This window comes from Loxodonta africana, chromosome 3, assembly GCF_030014295.1.
Source record: "Loxodonta africana isolate mLoxAfr1 chromosome 3, mLoxAfr1.hap2, whole genome shotgun sequence".
NCBI lineage: Eukaryota > Metazoa > Chordata > Mammalia > Proboscidea > Elephantidae > Loxodonta > Loxodonta africana.
The window spans coordinates 9,187,739-9,214,558 of record NC_087344.1 but is presented as its reverse complement, the minus strand read 5'-3'; the positions used below and the strand labels follow the sequence as shown (position 1 = coordinate 9,214,558).

General features: G+C 43.5%; 1 protein-coding gene across 1 annotated transcript in view; it reads left to right on the top strand.

Annotated features, from left to right (window-relative positions):
* ACSBG2 (acyl-CoA synthetase bubblegum family member 2) overlaps window positions 1-26,820 on the top strand; it is a 63,561-nt gene that overhangs the window by 14,959 nt on the left and 21,782 nt on the right. Inside the window, exons 3-6 of the mRNA XM_010601033.3 lie at window positions 16,490-16,590; window positions 18,320-18,549; window positions 22,447-22,535; window positions 26,045-26,165. Of these exons, the coding sequence (XP_010599335.2) occupies window positions 16,490-16,590; window positions 18,320-18,549; window positions 22,447-22,535; window positions 26,045-26,165 (541 nt within the window). The remainder of the gene's footprint in view (window positions 1-16,489; window positions 16,591-18,319; window positions 18,550-22,446; window positions 22,536-26,044; window positions 26,166-26,820) is intronic.

Genomic DNA, 26,820 nt, shown 5'->3' with positions numbered 1-26,820 from the left:
ATGTGTGTCTGAATGAGGGTATATGAGTATTAGTAAGGTCAGCAGTTAGAACACACCCAGCAGCTCTGTGGGAGAAAGACCTGGCGATCTGCCCTCGTAAAGATTATAGCCAAGAGCACCCTATGTGGCAGTTATACTCTGTCACGTGGGGTCACTATGAGTTGGAATTGATTCTATGGCCCCAACAACAACAACTACATAAAGTGCACATATGTGTGATTGCATATGTGTGTATCTGGATGAAGGTAAGTGTGAGTGGGTACAAATGTGGGAATATGCATGTATGTGTCTGAATGAGGGTGTGAGTGTGCATGTAACTGTCTGAAACTAGCAAAATGGTTCAACAATCATTAGGGACTCAGGCTCCTCTCTTGCTGCTGTGCCTTCCTCAACACCTAGCCTCCCTCTTGTCAAGGTGGTTGCTCCAAATCCCAGCATCCTCCTAGGGACAGAGGATACCATCTCCTCGCCCTTCTCTCCCCCTTATCTCATGGCCACATCTCATTGGTCAGGATTTAATCACATGATCATACCTAGCTGCAAGGGAGGCTGGGAAATGTAGTCTTTAGGTGTAGGGAACAGGACAGAATGGATGCTGGTGGACACTGGCTAGCCCAGCCACAGCAGCCTTGGGACTCTGCAGGGTGGGCACTTGTCAGAAATAGACCCGAAATATCCAGAAGGCCCTGACACAATGGAATGTTAACCTGTCCTTTTCTCTGAGCAGAACAGAATCATTTACTCAACAAATACTTGTTTATTGGGCTCCTACTGTGTACCAGGAGGCATTGGTGGTTCAGTGGTAGAATTCCCGCCTTCCATGTGGGAGACCTGCAGGAGACCCAGGTTCAATTCCTGGCCATCGCACCTTATGCACAGCCACCACCTGCCTGTCAGTGGAGGCTAGCATGTTGCTAGGATGCTGAAGAGGTTTCAGCAGAGCTTCCAGACTAAGACAAACTAGGAAGAAAGGCCTGGCAATCTACTTCCAAAAATCAGCCAATGAAAACTCTGTGGATCACGGTAGTGCAATCCACAACCAATCATGGGGATGGCACAGGACTGGGCAGTATTTGATTCCGTTGTGCTTGGGGTCACCGTAGGTCAGGGCCAACTGATGGTAGCTAACAAAAACAACAACCACGTACCAGGCACTGTTTTGGGCACTGGGGATACAGCATTGAGCCAAACAGCACAGAGAAGAGGGGGAGGATAAACAGCCAAATGACCAAATGAAAAGAAAAATCAGAGTGAGGTAGAGTGTAAATACATAAAAAGGGCGGTGTGAGCCTGTAGATCGCAGCTCAGGGGCCCTCTCCTGGCCTTCCGCTTCTGCCAGACTCCTGACCCAACCTCGTCACCCACCCTGGGTCTGTCTTCACGGGTGTAAGTTTGCATTCGTTTGCATCATCCTGGGGTTTCCTGCCATCTCCCTGAACAGACCTTGCCTGCTTTTGCAAGTCTTTGTGTCTCTAGCATCTAGCACGATGCCTGGTGTTAGGGTTGTGGAGCCACAAAAAAAATTCATGAACACACAAAGAAGTACATGAATGAATGAATGAGTAAATGAATGAATGAAAAGAGAACCACAATCCCCTGCCTCAGATGCGGTTTCCTCAGGAGTATGGGTGGGACAGGGAGGCAGGGAAGCCATTGATGTCACAAGGGGTGGCTGGGACGGAAGGTTCTAGAAGGCCGAATGGAGTAGAAGACCTGTCGGGAAGGGAAGCCGCCCATCTCCCTGTTTCCCATCGCCCCCATCATCCTGGCTGGACCTGGATGGTGACTAGGGCTGGGAAGGGGTGGTACCTGTCCAGGCTTCCAGGTGGGACTACTGGTTTATTGTCTTTGAGGAAGAAGAAAACATCTTGAGTGCCCAGATGTCTCAGCTTGTGCCGTATCTGGCCTCGCCATGATGGCTGGAACCACACCATATGAAGAGTGGCAGGTGCCAGTGGTATGGGAGAGGGGCAAGCAGGGGTCATTTGAGTTCAGATGTTGACTGTCATTCAATGGCCTATTTCACTAGGAGTTGGACTCCCACAGACATATATAGTTTTTGGTCTTCAGCTAGACCCTCGGAATCTTTTTCCATTGCATTTTCTAATTGGCTGTTGCCGGGGTGTAGGAAACCTAGTGATTTTTTTGTTTTTCACATCATTAGTGTTTTGTGCATTTTTTCCCGCCAGTTCAACAATTTCTACATGTAAAATTCAGTGGCATTGATCACATTCTCCATATTGTACAACCATTATCAGTATCTTTTTTAAAATCATTCCACCACCACTGACATGCTCCCTAAGCATCCACCCCTGGGGGTTGTTAATCTTGTTGTTGAGGTGAGATTGAGTCGATTCCAACTCGTAGTGGCCTCACTTGACATTGTAGAACTGCCCCACAGGGTTTTCTAGGCTGTAATCTTCATGGGAGCAGACCAGCAGGTCTTTTTTCCAGCCGAACTGTAGGGTGGGCTAGAAATGCTGACCTTTCAGTTAGCAGCTGAGTGCTTAACCATTGCATGACCATAGCTCCTTCCTACCCCTGGTAACCACTAATAATCTTTGGTTTCTATATATTTGCTTATCTCATATAAGTGAGATCACACAGTATTTGTCTTATTGCAACTGGCTTATTTCACTCAGCGTGATGTTTTGAGGCTCATCCATGTTGTGGCACGCACCAGGCATGCTTCATTTCTCTTTATGGTTGAGTAATGAAGCTATTAATTTCTGAATATCGACCTTCTACCTAGTCAGCTTTTTTTTTTTTTACCTAGTCAGCTTAATGAACTGTTTTCATTTCTAACAGTTTTTTAGCTGACCGGATAGTCTAGGTTTGTTGTTGTTAGGTGTCAAGTTGGTTCTGACTCAGTGACCCTATGTATGACAGAATGAAACACCTCCTGGTCCTGCGCCATTCTTTCAATCATTGCTATGCTTAAGCCCATTGTTGCAGCCACTGTGTTAATCCATCTCGTTAAGAGCCTTCCTCTTTCTCGTTGACCCTCTACTTTACCAAGCATAATGTCCTTCTCCAGGGACTAGTGTCTCCTGACAACACGTCCAAAGTATGCGAGATGAAATCTCACCATCTTCGCTTCTTGGAAGCATTCTGGCTGTACTTCTTCCAAGACAGACTTGCTTGTTCTTTTGGCAGTTCATGGTATGTTCAATATTCTTGGCCAACATCATAATTCAAAGATGTCAATTCTTCTTCAGTCTTCCTTATTCATTGTGCAGCTTTCTCACGCAAGTGAGGCGATTGAAAACACCATGGCTTGGGTCAGGCATACCTCAGTCTTCAAGGTGACATCTTTGCTTTTTAACACTTTGCAAAGTGAAAATTTTGTCTGTTTCCAATCTTTATCCTTCTCATTTCTTTTTCTTACTTTATTGCATTGGTTGGGAACCTTCAGACCAATGCTGGATAGTAGAGTGACAGCAGACATTCTTGTCTTGTTCCTGACTTAATGGAAATACTTCCAGTAGCTTTTTTTGTCCATTATTAAGTATATTTGTTGTATACAAGTGTGCGTTGCTTCATGTGCACAATATATCTCCGTAAAATAGGACGTTATGTGATTTGCATGTTGTGCAAAGACCTGGGTCTGCAGGGTAAGGGGCGTCTGGGCAGCTTCTACCCGGGACACCTCAGCTGAGCACTTGGCCGGGTTCTGCCTGGCATGCAGCCCTGTGAAAGTCACAGCAGGGCGACTCCAGGCGCCTGCCTGGGCAGCCACAGGGGGTTCTCGTGACTCGGTGCCCCAACCCTGGCTGGGCCCCTCAATGCCTGCTGCTGACCTTGGACACTGGGGAGCAGGATCAGCTGTTCACTCCTCCCAAAAACAGGGGTGCCTTTTCCCACGGGTAAGGGTGGTGACATGGGCTTGGAAAGGTGTCAAGAGTATAAGTAGTGTACTTAAACTGTCAGGGAACCAGAATGTCACATTGGGCCAGGGTGGCCTCAGGCATACTATTTGGTTTTTATCATGTATGGCTGGGCAAGGTTTATGACTAAGCGCCCCAAGGCTGTAAACAGAGCACAGGACCGCAAACACGTGCTCCTTATGGCATATTGTGGTCACAAAACAGGAAAGAGGGAGCTGGTTGTGTAGGAGGCAAGAGCCAGTTGCAAAAATCCGGTCGCCAGCATTTTCTCTTCAAACTGTCCTGGTCGCATGTGGCATTTGAAGAAAAAAGGCGTGGGTCAGTTATCAGCCCGCACTTTCTCCTCCAAACTGCTGACGCGACTGCCACCGCCTTCTCCACTAAGACAGCTGCTGGAAAGGCCAGCTATGATTTCATAGTGTGTGATTCCGTTTCTATGAAGAAATCCATATTCGTGCCCATTCCAAAGAAAGGTGAGCCGACAGAATGCAGAAATTATCAAACAATACCATTAATAGCATATGCAAATAAAATTATGCTGAAGATCATTAAAAAATGGCTGCAGCAGTACGTTGACAGGGAACTGCCAGAAATTTCAGGCTGGATTCAGAAGAGGATGTGGAACCAGGGATATCATTGCTGGTGTCAAATGGCTCCTGGCCAAAAGAGGAGAATACCTGAAAGATGTTTACCTGTGTTTTATTGACTATGCAAAGGCCTTCAACTGTGTGGATCATAACAAGGTATGGATACTATTGCAAAGAATGAGAATTGCAGAACAGTTAATTGTGCTCATGAGGAAGCTGTACATCAATCAAGAAGCAGTTGTTTGAACAGAACAAGGGGATACCACAGGGTTTAAAGTCAGGAAAGGGGTGCGTCAGGGTTGTATCCTTTCACCATACCTATTCAATCTGTATGCTGAGCAAATAAATAATTCAAGACGCTGGACAATATGAAGAAGAACGGGGCATCAGGATTGGAGGAAGAGTCATTAACAACCTGCGATATGCAGATGACACAACCTTGCTTGCTGAAAGCGAAGAGGATTTGAAGCACTTAGTGATGAAGATCAAAGACCACAGCCTTCAGTATGGATTACACCTCAACATAAAGAAAACAAAAATAAAGAAAGAAAAGATGGAAGTTGTCAAGGATTTCATTTTACTTGGATCCACAATCAACACCCATGGGATCAGCAGTCAAGAAATCGAATGATTCATTGCACTGGGTAAATGTGCTGCAAAAGGCCTCTTCAAAGTGTTAAAAAGCAAAGATGTCACTTTGAGGACTAAGGTGTGCCTGACCCAATCACCTCATATGTATGCGAAAGCTGAATCTTTTAGTTATCTAGTGCTGCTATAACAGAAATATCACAAGTGGATGGCTTTAACAAAGAGAAATTTATTCTGTCATAATCTAGTAGGCTAGAAGTCCAAATTCAGGACACCAGCTCCAGCGGAAGGCTCTCTCTCTCTGTTGGCTCTGAGAGAAGGCCCTTGTCATCAATCTTCCCCCTTGTCTCGGAGCTTCTCTGCACAGGAACCTCAGGTCCAAAGGACACACTCTGCTTCCAGCACGGCTTTCTTGGTGGTAGGAAGTCCTCATGTCTCTCTGCTTGCTTCTTTCTTTTATATCTCAAAAAAGATTGACTTAAGACAAAAATCTAATCTTGTAGATTTAGACCTGCCTCATTAACATACCTGCCGCTAATCCCATCTCATCCACACACACAGGGAAATCACATCAGGTGACAGAATGATGGACAATCACACAAGACTAGGAATCATGGCCTAGCCAAGTCAACATATTTTGAGGGGACACAATTCAATCCATGACACCGGGCAATGAAAAAGGAAGACCAAAGAAGAATTGACACCTTTGAATTATGGTGCTGGTGAAGAAGTTTGAATATACCATGGACTGCCAGAAGACAAACAAATCTGTCTTGGGAGAAGTACAGCCAGAACACTTCTTAGAAGCAATGATGGTGAGACTTTGTCTCACATACTTTGGTCATGTTATTAGGAGGGAACAGTCCCTGGAGAAGGACATCATGCTTGGTAAAGTAGAGGGTCGGGAGAAAGAGGAAGACCCTCAATGAGGTGGATTGACACAGTGGCTGCAACGACGGGCTCGAACATAGCAACGATTGTGAGGATGGTGCAGGACCAGGCAGTGTCTTGTCCTGATGTTGCTATGAGTCGAAACTGACTTAACGTCACCTAACCACAACAACACCCTGCCTATCCTTTGGTGTCTGGCTTGTTTCACTGAGTGTAATGTTTTTGAGGTTCATCCACATGTAGCATGCATGGGGTGCAAATTTTAAGAGGCCACCAAAAAATGCAGGCATCTGGACATCTGGATAAACTATATTTTAATGCAATACTTTAAAATATCAAAATGAATGCAAAAAATCCAAGATGAACAAAATATCGGCATTTTTTTTTACTGTTGTAAAATGTATATTACCCAACGTTGGCCAATTCAACATTTTTCAGGTGTGCAATTAGTGAAAATATCAACATTTTATTTATCTTATTTTTATTGTGCTTTAAAGAAAAAAAAATTTTTTTTAAGTGAAAGTCAGTCTCGCATATAAAACTTTATACACACCTTGCAATGTACTCCTAGTTGCTCTCCCCCTAATGAGACAGCACATTCCTTCTCTCTACCCCATATTCCCCGTGTCCATTGAGCCAGCTTCTGACCCCCTCTGCCCTCTCATCTCCCCTCTGGACAGGAGCTGCCCACATAGTCTCACGTGTCTACTTGAGCCAAGAAACTCACTCCTCATCAGTAGCATTTTCTGTCCCATAGTCCAGTCCAATCCTTGTCTGAAGAGTTGGCTTTGGAATGGTTCCAGTCTTGGGCTAACAGAAGGTCTGAGGACCATGACCTCTGGAGTCCTTCCACTCTCAGTCAGACCATTAAGTCTGGTCTTTTTATGAGAATTTGGGATCTGCATCCCACTGCTCTCCTGCTCCCTCAGGGGTTCTCTGTTGTGTTCCCTGTCAGGGCAGTCATCGGTTGTAGCCGGGCACCATCTAGTTCTTCTGGTCTCAGGCTGATGTAGTCTCTGATTTATGTGGCCCTTTCTGTCTCTTGGGCTCATAATTACCTTGTGCCTTTGGTGTTCTTCATTCTCCTTTGCTCCGAGTGAGTTGAGACCAATTGATGCATCTTAGATGGCTGCTTGCTAGCATTTAAGACCCCAGATGCCACTCACCAAAGTGAGATGCAGAATTTTTCTTAATAGATTTTATTATGCTAATTGACCTAGATATCCCCTGAAACCATGGCCCCCAGACCCACACCCCCACTACTCTAGCCTTTGAAACATTCAGTTTAGTCAGGAAACTGCTTTTGGTTTAGTCCAGTTGTTCTGACCTTGCCTGAATTGTGTGTTGTCTTTCCCTTCACCTAAAATAATTCTTGTCTACTATCTAATTAGTGAATACCCCTCTCCCTCCCACCCTTGTAATCAAAGAATATTTTCTTCTGTGTTTAAACTGTTTCTTTAGTTCTTATAATAGTGGTCTCATACAATATTTGTCCTTTTGCAACTGACTAATTCCACTCAGCATAATGCCTTCCAGATTCCTCCATGTTATGAAATGTTTCACGGATTCGTCATTGTTCTTTATTGATGCGTGGTAGTCCATTGTGTGAATATACCATAATTTATTTATCCATTCATCCATTGATGGGCACGTTGGTTGCTTCCATCTTTTTGCTATTGTAAACAGTGCTGCAATGAACATGGGTGTGCATATATCTGTTCGTGTAAAGGCTCTTATTTCTCTAGGATATATTCCAAGAAGTGGGATTGCTGGATCGTATGGTAGTTCTATTTCTAGCTTTTTAAGGAAGCACCAAATCGATTTCCAAAGTGGTTGTACCATTTTTCATTCCCACCAGCAGTGTATAAGTGTTCCAGTCTCTCCACAACCTCTCCAACATTTATTATTCTGTGTTTTTTGGATTAATGCCAGCCTTGTTGGAGTGAGATGAAATCTCATTGCAGTTTTGATTTTCATTTCCCTAATGGCTAATGATCATGAGCATTTCCTCATGTATCTGTTAGCTAACTGAATGTCTTCTTTAGTGAAGTGTCTGTTCATATCCTCTGCCCATTTTTCAGTTGGGTTATTTGTCTTCTTGTTGTTGAGTTTTTGCAGTATCATGTAGACTTAGAGATCAGACGCTGATTGGAAATGTCACAGCCAAAAACTTTTTCCCAGTCTGTAGGTAATCTTTTTACTCTTTTGGTGAAGTCTTTGAATGAGCATAAACCCGCTGACCCACTGCCATTGAGTCGATTCCGACTCATAGCGACCCTATAGGACAGAGTAGAGCTGCCCCATAGAGTTTCCAAGGAGCGCCTGGTGGATTCAAACTGCGGACCTCTTGGTTAGCAGCTGTAGCACTTAACCACTACGCCACCAGGATTTCCGAATGAGCATAGGTGTTTGACTTTTAGGAGCTCCCAGTTATCTAGTTTCTCTTCTGGTGTTTGTACATTGTTAGTAAGGTTTTATATACTGTTAATGCCATGTATTAGAGCTCCTAGCATTGTCCCTGTTTTTTCTTCCATGATCGTTATTGTTTTAGATTTTATATTTAGGTCTTTGATCCATTTTGAGTTAGTTTTTGTGCATGGTGTGAGGTATGGGTCTTGTTTCTTTCTTTTTTTTTTTTTTTTGCAGATGGATATCCAGTTATGCAAGCACCATTTGTTAAAAAGACTGTCTTTTCCCCCATTTAACTGCTCTGGGGCCTTTGTCAAATATGAGCTGCTCATGTATGGATGGATTTATGTCTGGATTCTCAATTCTGTTCCACTGGTCTATGTATCTGTTGTTGTACCAGTACCAGGCTGTTTAGACTGCCATGGCAGTATAATAGGTTCTAAAATCAGGTAGTGTGAGGCCTCCCACTTTGTTTTCTTTTTTCAGTAACGCTTTACTTATCCCAGGCCTCTTTCCCTTCCATATGAAGTTGGTGATTTGTTTCTCCATCTCATTAAAAAATGTTGTTGGAATTTAGATGGGAATTGCATTGTATCTATAGATGACTTTCGGTAGAAGAGACAAAATATCAGCATTTTAAATCAAGACAGGTTGTTGTGCTATTATCGTGCTATGAGAACAATAGTTTCTAGCCAGCCTGCCCATCCTGGGACCCCCATAGCCCTTGAGTGGGTTCATGAGGGTTAGCATCCGAGTAGGAACAGATTGGACGTGTTGATAGTGGAACTTCTTAAAAAATTTCCACTTGGTTCAAAGTATGGGAGCATATTTGTTAAGTGTATATGTTGTTGTTAGGTGTCTTCTAGTCAGTTCCAACTCTCAGTGACCCTATGGACTACAGAATGAAACACCGCCGGGTTGTGTCCCATCTTCACAATCGTTATTATGCTTGAGCCCATTGTTGCAGCCACAGTGTCAGTCCATCTCGTTGAAGGTCTTCTTCTTTTTCGCTGACCCTCTACCAAGCATGATGTCCTTCTCCAGGGACTGATCCTTCCTGACAACATGTCTAAAGTATGTAAGATGCAGTCTTGGCGCTCTTGCTTCTAAGGAGCGTTCTGGTTGTACTTCTTGCAAGACAGATTTTTTTGTTCTTTTGGCAGTCCATGGTATATTCAATATTCTTCACCAACACCATAATTCAAAGGCATCAATTTTTCTTCAGACTTCCTTATTCATTATCCAGCTTTCGCATGCATGTGAGGCAATTGAAAAGGCCATGACTAGGGTCAGGCGCACCTTAGTCATCAAAGTGACATCTTTGCTTTTCAACACTTTAAAGAGGTCCTTTGCAGCAGATTTACCCAATGCAATATGTCCTTTGATTTCCTGACTACTAGTTCCATGGGTATTGATTGTGGATCCAAGTAAAATGAAATCCTTGACAACTTCAGTCTTTTCTCCGTTTATCATGATGTTGCTCATTGGTCCAGTTGTGAGGATTTTTGTTTTCTTTATGTTGAGGTGCAATCCATACTGAAGGCTGTGGTCTTTGATCTTCATTAGTAAGTGCTTCAAGTCCTCTTCACTTTCGGTAAGCAAGGTTGTGTCAACTGCATAACGCAGGTTGTTAATGAGTCTTCCTCCAATCCTGATGCCCCGTTCTTCTTCATATAGTCCAGCTTCTCAGATTACTTGCTCAACGACTTTAAACCACGCACTATCCCCTTGTTCTATTCAAACGACTGCCTCTTGGTCTGCATACAGGTCACACATGCGCATACCGCCTGTCTCTCTGCGTGTCATACAGTGGTGGCTTGCGTGTTGCTATGATGCTGGAAACTATGCCACAGGTGTTTCCAATACCAGCAGGTCACCCATGGTGGACAGGTTTCAACGGAGCTTCCAGACTGAGACAGATTAAGAAGAAGGGTCTTGTGACCTACTTCTGGAAAAAAAAAAAAAAAATGAGCCAGTGATGAGGAACCCGAGGTCGAGAAGGGGAGAGTGTTGACACATTGCGGGGTTGGCAACCAATGTCACAAAACAATATGTGTATTAATTGTTTAATGAGAAACTAACTTGCTCTGTAAACTTTCACCTAAAGCACAATTTTTTAAAAAATTAGCCAGTGAAAACTTTATGGATAAGTGTGGAGCAGAATTACCATAAAAAACCCATTGCCATTGAGTCGATTCCCACTCATAGCGACCCTATAGGGCAGGGTAGAGCTGCCCCATAGGGTTTCCAAAGCTGTAGATCTTTAAGGAAGCAGACTGCCACATCTTTCGCCCACAAAGAGGCTTGTGGGTTTGAACCACCCCCCTTTCAGTTAGCAGCTGAGGACTTAATGACTGCACCACCAGGGCTCCTCCCCAGGGCTCCTTAGGACCCCGCAATTCCACTCATAGGTGGTGGTGGCAGTGTTGGGGGGAGTAAGAAGAAGAGGAGGAAGAGGGAGAGAAAAAGGAAGGGAGAGAGGAAGAGTGGGACGGAAAGGAGGGAAGAAGGAGGGAGGAAAGTCAAGGTTGAGTCAAGAGTGACCCCAAGGTTTTGGGCCAAACCCAGTTGCTTGAGCAGGACCTTGGACCTCCTTTGAATCCTTCTTTTGCTGCACAATGTATGCCTGCTTTTATAGGCTTATTTGTGGCTTCGCTTGGGCAGTTCTGTTTGTTGGCCGCTGGCTTTTTTCTGCTGATTGATTTACTTTGTCTGTATATTCTCCATGGAGACTCATCCAAGCTTATTTTATAAGGCGCCTTGGCAAGCAACCAGTTTTACTGAAGTAAAAAACCAGTTTTTGCTAGTCTAGTACCGCGTGGATGTTATAGTGCGTCCCTTACCCCTGTATTTATGGTGAGGTTTTGCCCAGTGTGCCCTTGCTGTCCCTGATGGGATGTTTGGAGTTTGGAGAACATCACCCCAGATCTAGAACTTAGACCTACCACTTGTTTCTGGTATCAAGAAGACTGTATTTCATAAACTAAATAATACAGTGTTTCTCCATGAAAACCACTGATGAATCACTTTCAGCAGATGCGCACCAGCAATGTTGTCCCCCAGGGAACAGTTGGCAATGTCTGGGGACGTTTTTCATAGGAACAAATTGATATATTCTATTTGTGATTTTATTTAAATGTTTAGGGGAATCTGATTAAATCAATTGCGGCTAATGTTCAGATAAGGAGCCCTGGTGGCACAATGGCTAAGTGCTCGGCTGTTAACCCAAAGGTTGGCAGTTTGAACCCACCCAGTGGCTCCATAGTAGAAAGACCTAGCAATTTGCTTCTGTAAAGATTACGAGTTGTGGAGTGACATCAAGGACATCATCCATGAAGAAAGTAAGAGGTCACTGAAAAAACAGGAAAGAAAGAAAAGACCAAGATGGATGTCAGAGGAGACTCTGAAACTTGCTCTCAAATGTTGAGCAGCTAAAGCAAAAGGAAGAAATGATGAAGTAAAAGAACTGAACAGAAGATTTCAAAGGGCCTCTCGAGAAGACGAAGTATTATAATGACATGTGCAAAGAGCTGGAGGTGGAAAACCAAAAGGGAAGAACACGCTTGGCGTTTCTCAAAGCTGAAGGAACTGAAGACAAAATTCAAGCCCCGAGTTGCAACAGTGAAGGATTCTGTGGGGAAAATATTGAACGATGCAGGAAATATCAAAAGAAGATGGAAGGAATACACAGAGTCATTATACCAAAAAGAATTAGTCGATATTCAACCATTTCAAGACCTGGCATATGATCAGGAACCGATGGTACTGAAGGAAGAAGTCCAAGCTGCTCTGAAGGCATTGGTGAAAAACAAGGCTCCAGGAATTGGTGGAATATCAATTGAGATGTTTCAACAAACAGATGCAGCACTGGAGGTGCTCACTCGTCTATGCTAAGAAATATGGAAGACAGCTTCCTGGCCAACTGACTGAAAGAGATCCATATTTATGCCTATTCCCAAGAAAGGGGATCAAACTGAATGTGGAAATTACAGAACAATATCATTAATATCACATGCAAGCAAAATTTTGCTGAAGATCATTCAAAAACGGCTGCAGCACTATACTGACAGGGAACCGCCAGAAATTAAGGCTGCTTTCAGAAGAGGTTGTGGAACCAGGGATATCATTGCTGATGTCAGATGGATCCTGGCTGAAAGCAGAGAACACCAGAAGGATGTTTACCTGTGTTTTATTGACGATGCTAAGGCATTCAACTGTGTGGATCATAACAAACTGTGGATAACATTGCGAAGAATGGGGATTCCAGAACACTTAATTGTGCTCGTGAGGAACCTTTTCATAGATCAAGAGGCAGTTGTTTGGACAGAACAAGGGGATACTGATTGGTTTAAAGTCAGGAAAGGTGTGCGTCAGGGCTATATTCTTTCACCATACCTACTCAATCTGTATGCTAAGCAAATAATCGGAGAAGCTGGACTATATGAAGAAGAACGGGGCATCAAGATTGGAGGAAGACTCATTAACAATCTGCATTATGCAGATAGCACAACCTTGCTTGCTGAAAGTGAAAAGGACTTGAAGCACTTACTAATAAAGATCAAAGACCACAGCCTTCAGTATGGATTGCACCTCAACATAAAGAAAACAAAAATCCTCACAACTGGACCAATGAGCAACATCATGATAAACGGAGAAAAGATTGAAGTTGTCAAGGGTTTCATTTTACTTGGAAACAGCAGTCGAGAAATCAAAAGACGTGTTGCATTGGACCAATCTGCTGCAAAGGACCTCTTTAAAGTGTTGAAGAGCAAAGATGTCACCTTGAAGACTAGGGTGCGCCTGACCCAAGCCATGGTATTTTCAATTGCATCATATGCATGTGAAAGCTGGACAATGAATAAGGAAGACGGAAGAAGAATTGACGCCTTCGAATTGTGGTGTTGGTGAAGAATGTTGCGTATACCACGGACTGCCAAAAGAATGAACAAATCTGTCTTAGAAGTACAACCAGAATGCTCCTTAGAAGCAAGGATGGTGAGACTGCGTCTTGCATACTTTGGACACGTTGTCAGGAAGGATCAGTCCCTGGAGAAGGACATCATGCTTGGCAAAATACAGGGTCAGTAGAAAAGAGGAAGACCCTCAACGAGGTGGATTGACACAGTGGCTGCAACAATGAGCTCAAGCATAACAACGATTGTAAGGATGGCACAGGACAGGGCATTGTTTCATTCTGTAGTGCACAGGGTCGCTATGAGTTGGAACCGACTCGACGGCACCTAACAACAACAACACAAAGATTACAGCCGAGTAACATAGTTTGTAAGGAAAATGTTCTACATTCTACTTTGGTGAGTAGCGTCTGGGGTCTTAAAAGCTTATACGTGACCACCTAAGATACTCCACTGGTCTCACCCCATCAGGAGCAGGGGAGACTGAAGAAAACCAAGGACACGAGGGAGGGATTGATCAAAGGACTGATGATGGACCACGACTATCACAGCCTCCGCTAGACTGGGTCCAGCGCAACTGGATGCCCGGCTACCACCACTGACTGCTCTGACAGGGATCACAATAGAGGGTCCCAGACAGAGCTGGAGAAAAATGTAGAACAAAATCCTAACTCAGGAAAAAAGACCAGACTTACTGGCCCAACAAAGACTGGAGAAATTTCGAGAGTATGGCCCCCATACACCCTTTCAGCTCGGCACAGTGAATTCACTCCTGAGGTTTACCTGTTATAGGATTGGACAAGCCTATAACACAAGATGAGACTAAAGGGGCACGCCAGCCCAGGGGCAAGGACTAGAAGGCAGGAGGGGACAGAAAAGCTGGTAATGGCGAACCTAAGATCGAAAAGGGAGAGTGTTGACATGTCATGGGGTTGGTAACCAATATCACAAAAAAAAACAGAAAAACAAAAAGAAGAAGGGGCAGAGTACTGGGCGGCTGGTACTGGACCACTAGGGTCCAAATCCCAGCTCCATCACTTACAAGCTGTGTGACTTTGGGCAAGCCACTTAACCTGTCTGTAACATGGGTAGAGGCTAGAGCCCACCTCACAGGTTGCTGTAAATTGCACAGTGCCTGGTCTATGGCAAGTACTCGATTTACTTAGTGATTGCTATGGATGGAGTTGTCCAGGCCCAATGATGACAGTGAAATGAACCCAGATATGAGGTTAGACGAGCAAACACACAATGCCAGCTAGTGAGACAGGTACTCAGCTCAGCTCAGCGACCAGCTGTCCTGAGGTCTGACAGTCTGTCCTAGCACAGGCCGCTGGGGCCAGCCTGCCCTCCGGCCCAGACGCTTCTCTCGCCAACTCACCAAGATGTCTGTTGTCTCTTTCTAGTTCTCTGTCTGCCATCTCCATTCACAGACCATAGGAATCTGGGTTGAGGGGGGCCCTGAAAGTCACCCAGCTCATCGATCTCTCCATAACATGCCCATCTGCTCACATACCTCCAGTGACAGGGGGCTCACTACCTGTCAAGGCAGCCAGTCTCAGCTTTGGGCAACTCTGAGTGGTTTAGAATTATTTAAAAAAAAAAAATATAGCCAAGAAAACCCTATTTACGTGGGTCACTATGAGTCGATAATCACAGTCACCACCCATCTGTCAGTGGAGGCTTGCATGTTGCTAGGACGCTGAACAGGTTTTGGCAGAGCTTCCAGACTAAGATGGACTAGGAAGAAAGGCTGGTGATCAACTTCCAAAAATCAGCCAATGAAAACCTCATGGGTCACAACCGATGATGGGGATGGTGCGGGACTGGGCAGTGTTTCATCCCGTTGTGCATGGATGGGTCACCATGAGTTGGGACAGATTCGGTGGTAGCTAACAACCACAGTGTTGGAAGGCTTGGGAAATCTTGATTTGTTCAGCTCATAAACTCATGAAACAACCTTCCTCCAAACATGTACGTAATGATGTATTTGTGTTATGTGTTTAGAAGGTTGTTGTTTAATAGATTTATAGAATTAATATAGAGGGTTAGCAAAAAAGAGAAAAGGCCCTCAACAAGATGGATTGACACAGTGGCTGCAACAATGGTCTCAAACATAGCAAGGATCGTGAGGATGGCGCAGGACCAGGCAGTGTTTCGTTTGTTGTACGTAAGGTCCCTATGAGTTGGAACTGACTCGATGGCACCTAACAATAACAACATAAAATTAACAAATTGAGAATCAAACAAGGTGATTTTCCCTCATCAAGTACAAAAGTCTTTGTACACTAACAGAGTCATTTAAATGAGGGGACAAGGATCTTGGGTAGCCAAGACCACCACTGACCTTCAGGTTGGGTGAAACACCATGTGATCTTAAGTCTGATTACTGACAAGTGTTCTCCAGATGGGCTCCATACAGTTTTTACTACAATGTGTGAGAGTACCTGTTTCCCCACATCCTTACTAATGTTAGGTATTATCAACCGTTTTGATCTTAATCTCATAGGTGAAAATTGCATCATGATATTTTCTATTGTATTTCTCTCATGGCTGAGATTGAGTGTGTTTTCCTGCTTTTTAAAAGCCTTTTTAATTTTGTTTATAGAAAAATATATGTCCATGTCCTTCAGCCATTTTCCCACTGGCTTATTGGTCTTTTTCTTATTGATTCATCAGAGCTTTTTACATATTAAGGAAATCAGGCCTTTATCTATCAGATATATTGCACATATTTTTTTCAAGTTTGCTGTTTTGCTTACATTTTGATTTTGTTTATGGTGTTCTTTGCCATGTAGAAAATTAAAAACATGTCTATGCAAGATTCATCCTGTATTCTTTTGTGCCCTTTGGGTTTTCATGTTATGTTATCCTTAAGGCAAGCAGACTACAGCAGATGTATGTTCCCTTGAAAGTACCTTTTCCTTGGGAGACTTCAAAATCTTTTCTCACCCACAGGGTTATGTATAAACTTGGCCCTTATAATCTGATCTTTTAAGACAGTCTTCTGGAAACTCACTCACATTCAGTATTCTCTAGACTTTACAACTGCCCTTATATCTGGCATACAAACCACTCTCCTCTTCTCCTAGACCCAGGACAGGCATGACTAAACAATCTCCGAATTCTAGGCAGAAATTACCAGCTGATGGGAGCTGGCCTCGGATATGCAGCCTGTTTGCCAGCCCTGCTAAGTCGCCTGCTTTTTGCCTTGCAGTACTGTGAAGAATGTGCTCCGTGAATCTGAAAGGGCTGGAACCTCAACAACTCAAGAAGAGGAAGCTGAAGTCCTAGAAGAAGGCATGAATAAAGCACAAGGTATGTTGTGGTAGAGACTGCCTAGATGAGAAACAGCCCCCGGGGACTCCATAATAACAGTGATAACTTGTTATCTTTACCTTGTAACCGTCCTACTGCACAAACGAAACTTGAGGCACCCTGTGATCCTGAAGCACCTCCACTCATTCTGTTTCACAAGTATCCTTTTTCAACCTTGGATGAAATGTTGACAGCATCGGCAACTTTTATAAAACCAAAAACAACCATGCCTGTGGCTGAAGAGTCGATTCCAGCTCATCTACCCCATGTGACAGAGTAGAACTGCCCCACAGGGTTTTCTAGGCTGTAATCTTTTGGGGAGCAGACAACCAGGTCTTTCTCCCTCGGAGCAGCTGGTGGGTTCAAACTGCCGACTTTTTGGTTAGCAGCTGAGTACTCAACTATTGTGCCACCAGGGCTCTTTGGTAACTTTTAGAGTCACTCTCAAATGGTAGTAATTTTCAAAATCCATTTTGGTCATTAAAGTGTCCCAGTCAGTATCCCAGTGATGTCCCTCTACATTTCTGTCCCATTTAAAGCTTCTCCCCTCCCTCCTGTTTCACACTAGATGCTGGGCCAGGGGGTGGTGGGGTGTATGATGGACTGCTCATTGATTTCTTAGATATTTTTCTCCTCCCTTTGCCTCCATTCCCACTAGGCAGTTTGTTGGAGAAGTCCCTGGGTAGTGCAAATGGTTAAGCATTTGACTGCTAGCTGAAAGGCAGGAGGGTTTGAACCCACCCAGAGGCACCTTGGAAGAAAGGCCTGGTGATCTGCTTTTGAAAGGTCACAGCTTTGAAAACCCTAAGGGGCACAGTTCTACTCTGTACACACGGGGTCACCCTGAGTCGGAATCAACTCAGCAACAACAAGAACCATCGTTTGTTGTAAGCGGGCACTGACTCCCAATGCTGACTCGTCTTGTGGGGGAATTGGAGGGCTGGAGTGAGTTTGAGGGAGTTCAGGGCTGAGCAAGGAAAAAAATATGACCATGAGGTAGCATCGTTGCACAACAAGCAATTTATTGGAGCTGAAGCATAGGAAGTCTGGTTTGGGGACAGTCCCCCGCAGCAGGAAGCCTGCCAGAGGCAAGCTATGGAAAGCTCAGTTTTTGGTTAACAGCTGAGCACTTAACTGTTTGGCACCCAGGGATGATAGACGAACAGAGGGATGAATGGATAGATACACGACAAAGCAAATATAAAAATGTTCGCAGCTGTGGAATCGAGGTGGTGGTCTACTACCTGTAGTAAACAGGTGTTCACTATACAATCTCTCAGCATTCTCGAAAGCATGAAGATTTTCATTATACATCATCAAAGGGGTAAATGAAAAAGAGAGAGGAAGCTTAAATGGACCAGCATTGACCATATGCCTTTACCCAAGGAACATGATTAAATCATAGGCCCTAGGTGGTGAAACCAGTTTGCCGACTACTAACCTAAAGGTTGGCGGTTCAAACCCACCCAGCAGTACTGTGGAAGAAAGTCCTGGCAATCTGCTTCCTTAAGGATGACAGCCAAGAAAACTTTATGGAGTGGTTCTACTCTGTAACACGTGGGGTCACCGTGAGTCAGAATGGACTCACTGGTAATGGGTTTGGGTTTTTTGTTGTTTTTGATTAATTCAATACTCCACACCTGAGATACAAAAGAACCCCCAAAAGTTATTAAATGCATTAAAACTTTTACCACCCAAGCCCTGGTGACTGTTTGGTGACTGTCTGCAGATGCTCTTCGGCTGTGGACCATCCATCGTGATGGAGAAGTCCTTTTGAGGTTAACAAAGCATGGGCCGGGCCACGAGGCCCCGATGACCATTCCAGAATTTTTCCGAGAGTCAGCCGAGCGCTTCGGGACTTATCCAGCCCTCGCAACAAGGAATAATGACGAATGGGAGTTTCTGAATTACAACCAGTACTACAAGGCTTGCCGGAAAGCTGCAAAAGCCTTGCTCAAGGTAAATGAGTCATTCGTTCACTTATCACTTGTTCAATTGTTCATTCAGAATAGGTCACGCAGACAAAAAGAAAACAAAACACGTTGCCATCAAGTCAATGCTGCCTCAGGGCAACCCCATGTGTTGCAGAAAAGAACACCATGGGGTGATCTTGGCTTTCCTTCTTCTGTGGCACCATTGGGTGGGTTCAAACTGCCTTTAGGTTAGTTGTTGTTGTTAAGTGCTGTTGAGTCGGTTCTGGCTCACAGCAACCCTATGCACGACAGAATAAAACACTGTCTGGTCCTACATCATCCTCACAATTGTTGCTCTGCCTGCTTGAGCGCATTGTTGCAGCCACTGTGTCAATCCACCTCGTTGAGGGTCTTCCTCTTTTTCACTGACCCTCTATTTTACCAAGCATGATGTCCTTCTCCAGGGACTGATCCCTCCTGACAACATGTCCAAAGTATCTATCACGCAGTCTCACCACCCGTGGTCCCAAGGAGCATTCTGGCTGCACTTCTGAGACAGATTTGTTCGGTCTTCTGGCAGTCCATGGTATATTCAATATTCTTCACCAACACCACAATTCAAAGGCATCAACTCTTCTTCGGTCTTCCTTATTCATTGTCCAGCTTTCACATGCATATGATGCAATTGAAAATACCATGGCTTGGGTCAGGCGCACCTTAGTCTGCAAGGCGACATCTTTGCTTTTCAACACTTGAGGTCTTTTGCATCCCATTTGCCCAATGCAGTGCATGGTTTGATTTCTTGACTGCTGTGTGGATTGTGGATCAGAGTAAAATGAAATCCTTGACAACTTCAATCTTTTCTCCGTTTATCATGACGTTGCTCATTGGTCCAGTTGTGAGGATTTTTGTTTTCTTTATGTTGAGATGTAATCCATACTGAAGGCTGTGGTCTTTGATCTTCATCAGTAAGTGCTTCAAGTCCTCTGCCCTTTCAGCAAGCAAGGTTGTGTCATCTGCATATTGAAGGTTGTTAATGAGTCTTCCTCTAATCCTGATGCCCCATTCTTCTTCATAGAGTCCAGCTTCTTGGATTAGTTGCTCAGCACACAGGTTGAATAGGTATGGTGAAAGGATACAACCCTGACGCACACCTTTCCTAATTTTAAACCATGCAGCATCACCTTGTTCTGTTCGAACGACTGCCTCTTGACCCACATACAGGTTGCTCATGAGCACAATTAGGTGTTCTGGAATTCCCATTCTTTGCGATGTTACCCATAATTTGTTATGATCCACACACTCAAATGCCTTTGCATAGTCAATGAAACAGAGGTAAACATCCTTCTGGTATTCTCTGTTTTCAGCCAGGATCCATCTGACATCAGCAATGATATCCCTGGTTCCACGTCCTCTTCTGAAACCTGCCTGAATTTCTGGCAGTTCCCTGTCAATATACTACTACAGCTATTTTTGAATGATCTTCAGGAAAATTTTACTTGCTTGTGATATTAATGATATTGTTCGATAATTTCCGTATTTGGTGGGATCACCTTTCTTGGGAATAGGCATAAACATAGATATCTTCTAGTCGGTTGGCCAGGAAGCTGTCTTCCAAATTTCTTGGCATAGACGAGTAAACACTTCCAGTGCTGCATCTGTTTGTTGAAATGTCTCTATTGGTGTTCCGTCAATTCCTGGAGCCTTGATTTTTGCCAGAGCCTTCAGTGCAGCTTGGACTTCTTCCTTCAGTACCATCAGATCCTGCTTATATGGTACCTCCTGAAACAGTTAAATGTCGACCAATTCTTTTTGGTACAGTGACTCTGTGTATTCCTTCCACCTTCTTTTGATGCTTCCTGCGTCATTTAATATTTTCCCCATAGAATCCTTCACTATTGCAAGTTGAGGCTTGAATTTTTTCTTCAGTTCCTTCAGCTTGAGAAACACCGAGCGTGTTCTTCCCTTTTGGTTTTCCACCTCCAGCTCTTTGCACATGTCATTGTAATACTTTACTTTGTCTTCTTGAGCCACCTTTTGAAATCTTCTGTTCAACTCTTTTACTTCATCATTTTTCCTTTCACTGTAGCTACTTGATGTTCAAGAGCAAGTTTCAGAGTCTCTTCTGACATCCATTTTGGTCTTTTATTTTTTCTTTCCTATCTTTTTTCTTTTTTTTTTTTATCTTTTTAATGACCTCTTGCTTTCTTCATGTATGATGTCCTTGATGTCATTCCACAACTCATCTGGGCTGCAGTCATTAGTGTTCAATGCATCAGATCAACTTGTTAGAAATGCAGATTCTCAGCAGGGGTTCAAACTGGCACGAACCAGCTGGAAGCCCTGGTATATATGATATAGTTCCATGGGTGGCGCAAACGGTTTGTGCTTGGCTGTTAACCGAAAAGTTTGTGATTTGAACCCACCCAAGTGGCACCATGGAGGAAAGGCCTGGTGATCTGTTTCTGTAAAGATTACAGCCAAGAAACCCCTATGAAGCACTTCTCCTCTGTAACACATGGGGTCACCATGAGTTGGAATCAACTCGATGGCAATAGGTTTGGTTTTTAGTTTCATATATTGTATATTTTTGTATATGCAAATTTTTACACACATGGTAGCGTAGTACACCCAGTATTCTGTATTTTACTTTTTTCCCTTAACATAGTATGTGTCTCTATGTATTTGTTAACTATTGCTGCATAACAAATTACCCCAAAACTTAGTGGTCTAAAACAATATTTATCATGGCACAGGTTCTGTGGGTCCAGAATCCAGGAGATTAGCTGAGTAGTTCTGGCTCAGGGTCTCTCATGAGGTTACAGTCAAGTTGTCGGCCAGGGCTGCATCGTGTGAAGGCTTGACCGTGGCTGGAGGATCTGCTCCTAAGCTCACACATGTGGCTGGCTGTTGGCAGGAGGCCTCAGTTCCTCACTCCATGGTCCTCTCCATAAGACTGCTTGAGTGTCCTCACAACATGGCAGCCAACTTCCCCAAGAATGAGTGATGCCAAAGAGAGAGAGCAACCAAAATGGGAACTGCAGTATCTTTTATAATGTGATCATCACTTCTTCCACATCTGATTGGTTACACAGACCAGCCTGGATGTAATGTAGGAGGGGATTATACAAGAGCATAAATACCAGGATGTGAGAATCTTTGGGGGCCAACTTGGAGGCTGCCTACTACACTCTGAGATCTTTCCATATCGGTGCATAAAAAAAAAAAAAAATCCTTATTCTTTACAATGACTGGAAATATGTACATAACAGAATGGACTTACCAGCCCCCACTGACAGGTATTGAAGTTGTTTCTTGCCTTTTGCTACCATAATAGTGCCACAGTAATCCTCCTCTGTAGGATAATTCCTACGAAAATGTTGTCTCTATATACTCACTCACCATGTATGAGAAAATCTGTTTACCTGTATTTTTGCTAACATTATATTATCAAAAATGTTAATCTTGGCAAATTTGATAGGCAGGGTAGGGAGAATTCTAAGATGGCCCCCATGATTCCCAACTCTTAGTGTACTCATCAGGAGTCCCTGGGTGATGCAAGCCGTTAAAGTGCTTGACTACTGACCAAAAGGTTAGTGGTTCAAGTCCACGCAGCGGCACCTTAGAAGAAAGGCTTATTGAGCTACTTCCAAAAACTCAGCCATTGAAAACCCTAAGGAACACAGTGCTACTTTGACACACATGGGGTTGCCGTAAGTTGGAACCAACTCAATGGCAACTGGTACTGGTAGGTAGATGGAGGTAGAGAACCCTTATATATTCACAAAATTGCCACACCCCAGATTTTAAGTTCAACAGTGGCTTCCCCCCAAGTGACTGTGTGTGCTTTTGACTTTGCTTTTACATGTCCCAATGACAGTACACCCAGAAGCAAAACATCTCCATGTTTACGTTTTCTGTTTGTTTGTTTTTGCCTTTCCAGCTGGGCTTGAAGCGCTTCAACGCAGTTGGCATTCTGGGTTTTAACTCAGCTGAGTGGTTTATTGCTGCTATTGGCGCCATCTTAGCAGGGTAAGACCATCGGTTTGGTTCATGGTGAATGTTGACAAGGTACTACTCTGGGCCTGGCACCCCTGGGGTGGTTCACACTGAGATGTGAAAAGAAATTTCAGGTGGAGCCCCAGGTTAGCAGGCAAAATGGACACACAAACAAGTTATTCGGGTCGTGGGCCATAGGTAATAGCATCCATTAGATCAGAGGTTTTAGACTTCTTTTTTCTTCAGCTGCAGAATTTTCACAAATCAACTAACAATCACAGATAACATTTAGAGATTTCTGATTATGTGCTAGTCATTATGCTCCTGTAAAACCTCACAACAGCAATGTGAACTGGGTCCTGTAATTCCCTACTTACAGATGAAAAAACTGAGGCTTATGCAGCCTGTGAGCAATAGAGCCAGAACTTGAATCCAGATCTGAATGGCTCTTAAAAATAAATAAACAAATAAAAGGGGGAAACTTCTCTGATTGCAGCTGGGAGTTGGCAAGGGGCTGACGTGCCCTGATATTAAGCGCCCCGCAGGCAGGGAATGTGTTTTGTTCACCTTCAGGGCTGGTTCACCAGGTAGCTCAGTTAAGTAATTAAGTGAATGGTGATTGACCAGACCAGAAGTTAGAACACAGGTGTGGTCATCCTGTCCTAAGTGTTTTGAAGCCAGGTGAGAAAAACTGATGTGAACTTGCCATGTTTAGTGCTTGGGCCTGAAGGTGACCCCTAAAAGAAAAAGATCAATGGTCTTCGTTTACCTTGGGGTTTCTCCCCCTCTTGGCACTACTGACATTTGGGGCCAGGTCACTCTCTGTTGTAGGGGGCTGTCCTGTGCATTGTAGAACTAGAGCAGCATCCCTGGCTTCTGCCCACTAGATGCCAGTAGCACCCCCCTCCCCAGTCATGGCAACCAAAATATCTCTAGACATTGCCAAAAAAAAAAAAAAAGAGAGAGAGATAAATATAAGCTTCATACACGAACATGTTTCTTGCTAGTGTTATTGGTGGTGGTAAAAAATTGGGAATAATCTAAGTGTTCAGCAACTGGAGATAGACCCGTGGGATGCCTTCTGGATGGAGTACTAGGCAGGAGTTGGAAATGACGGCTTTGAAGAGCACACTTTAAACATTTTCTGTGTTATAAGAGGGGAAAATGGCAGGTGGAGAATATTTATGCGCTGTATGTTTATGACTATGCTTAAAAATGGGAACTATAATATACCAGTAATTACCTGCTGGCCTTTTAGCCATGGTATTTCATTGAATCCTTACAGTAGCCCTATTCAGTAAAAAATACCTATTCAGTAGGTACTATTATTATCCCCAGTAATAATGATGGTGAAGATGATGTGGGACCTAGAGATGTTAAGTGGTTTCCCCAGAATCACAAAGTGGTTGAGTGGAAGAGCCTGAGGCCTGAACTCAGATCTCTCCAACTCAAGATAACAACAGCCAGCATAAGGAACTGGAGGGAATGACTAGAAAGAAATATTAGCATTGGTTATATCTGAACGTCGAGACTAAAGACGCTCTAATATTATGTTAGATCCCTGTGTGGTGCAAATGGTTTGCCTTCATCTACTTAACCTAAAGGTTGGTGGTTCTAACCCAACCAGCAGCACCAGTCTTTTTTTTTTTTTGAGTCCCTGGGTGGCGCAAATGGTAAAGCACTCAACTACTAACTGAAAAGTTGGCCGTTCAAACCCACCCAGAAGTACCTCAGAGGAAAGGTCTGGAGATCTGCTTCCAAAAGGTCACAGCCTTGAAAACCCTGTGGAGCACAGTTCTACTCTGCACACATGGGGCTGCCATGAGTACAAATTGACTCAACAGCAACTGGTTTGGATTTTATAATATTACGTTATTTCCTATTTTCCAAATTATTTCATGAGCATATATCCCCCCTACCTTATAGTGGGTTGGGAAAAAAGCCTAAATAAAGAGATTTGCCCCATTTTCCAGGACTGAATCACCATACCCAAGAGGAGAGGGGGTGTGGTGCAGTTGTTGAGTCTTGGTGGCAGATTAGGCCTGAGTTCAAATCCTGGATCTTCTGCTGTTTCCTTATCTATCAAAGTAAGCCTGATACCAACATGAATCCATGCCTCCCAGGGCTGTTATAAAGATTCAACAAGATGATACTTATTAAGCCCTTAGCATGGTGCCTAGCAAATAGTATGTGCTTGTAAAGAGTGATGAGGCTAATTATTTCATGTAATTATAACCTGCATACTCCCTCACCATACTAAAAGAACAACAAATAGATCAATGAAACAGAAAAACCAGAAATAGACCCATACATATGTGGTCTTTGACTTTTAACCAAGATGCCAGAGTAATCCACTGATGCGGAACAACTGAATATCCATACAAGAAAGTAAATGAAGCTTGATCCCTACCTCACACCATACACAAAAAATTAAATGTAGATGGATTAAAGACCTAATCATAAAAGTTAAATTATAAACCTTCCAGAAAAACAGTCATTGGAGAATATCTTCTCAACCTGGGGATAACCAAAAGTTTCCTAGGACTCAGAAAGCAAAAATCATAAAGAAAACATTGATAAAATTTCACCAAAAGTTAGAATTAACTTCATTAAAATTAAAAACTTCCGCTCATCAAAAGACACCAATAAGAAAATGAAGAGGCAAGCCTCACACTTGGAGAAAGTATTCTTAAAACTTGTATGTGGCAAGTGACCAGTATCTAGAATATATAAAAAACTTAGACAATTCAGTAATAAAAAGACAAAAAAAAAAAAAATTTACATGGGAAAAAGACTTAAACAGGAATGCCACAAAGGGAATTACCCAATAAGTACCAGAAAAGATGTTCAAGATCATTAGCCATCAGGGAAATGCAAATTAAAACCACAATGATATACTGCCATACACCCACTGGAATGGTTTAAAGCAAGAACAAAGGGCTGCGAGTGAAGGGACCAGATGGTTGAGTGGGGTTCAAATCCCAGCTCTGACAGTTACTTACTGTGTAGCCTGGAAAAAAACAACTTCACTGCCCTGAGCCTCAGTTTCTTCATCTGTAAAATGGAGGTGCTGTGAGGATTCCAAGGAGCCCTGGTAGCACGGTGGTTAAGCACTCAACTGCTAACCAAAAGGTGATCGGTTCGAACCCACTAGCCACTCCAAGGGAGAAAGATGTGGCAGTCTGCTTCTATAAAGATTACAGCCTTGGAAACCCTATGGGATAGTTCTACTCTGTCCTATAGGGTTACTAGCTGTGAGTCAGAATCAACTAGACAGCAACGGGTTTGATTTTGGTTTGGTGAGGGTTCCATTGCCTGATGTCATAATGGCATCATAGGAGCTGCCATTCTCGTAATATTCATTTTGTTGTTTTCATCACTGTTAACTTGTTGAGGGAGGGAAGCTGACACCAAGAATGCAAACTCAGAATTTACCTGTGTAACTCCCGTACCCACTTATAGGCCATTCTCACCTTAAGATGTGTGTGTGTATGTGTGTGTGTACTCATTCACATACACACACGTGCCTTTTCTTTTCCCAGGGGCCTCTGTGTTGGCATTTATGCCACCAACTCTCCCGAGGCCTGTCAATATGTTATCGATCACGCCAAGGTGAACATCTTACTGGTTGAAAATGACCAACAGTTACAGAAAATCCTTTCGGTAAACCCCTACCCAGCACTGCCTGCCAAAGTCACCCAGGGGAACCTCAGGGTTCTGGTCAGGTATCTGATTGCTCGCAGGTAGATGCCAAAGGTGAGGTGGGTTGGTGGGGTTTGCCCCATGGATGGGTTCAGTAAGAGTCCTCTATGCTCACATTGGTAAAATTGCAAAGATGCTTTTGGGGGAAATAGGCTGGGGTGGAGGAGTTTAATTTCCAACTTAGATTAACTTAATGTCCTATTCAGCCTCCATTAAAAATGCATTTATTATTATTTTATATACACCCCCCATTTATTATTTTTCTTTTAGAAGCTTAATTATTTCTCACCTTGTGCTCCTCATAATTTTCTTCATTATTTGTAATAGTCTTCATTTCTGAAATGGTTCTTTTTCTTCTGTTTCTTTCCTAAGCTCTACCATTTCGTGTTTCACCTCTTTCTGATGCCTGGCTCTCTCTTCCCTGAGTGCTTGTATGTTTACTTTGTGCTCTTCCTTACTAGCTGTGTTTGCTTCATTCTGTTTTTAATTTTATGTTGCAACATTCAGTTATAACTTTCCTTTGCTTTGTAGTGACATTCCTCGGGTGAGCTTTCTTCATGTACAGTGAAACTTTGCTCCTATCTTACTCTTTTTTTTTCCCCCTTGTAATATCATT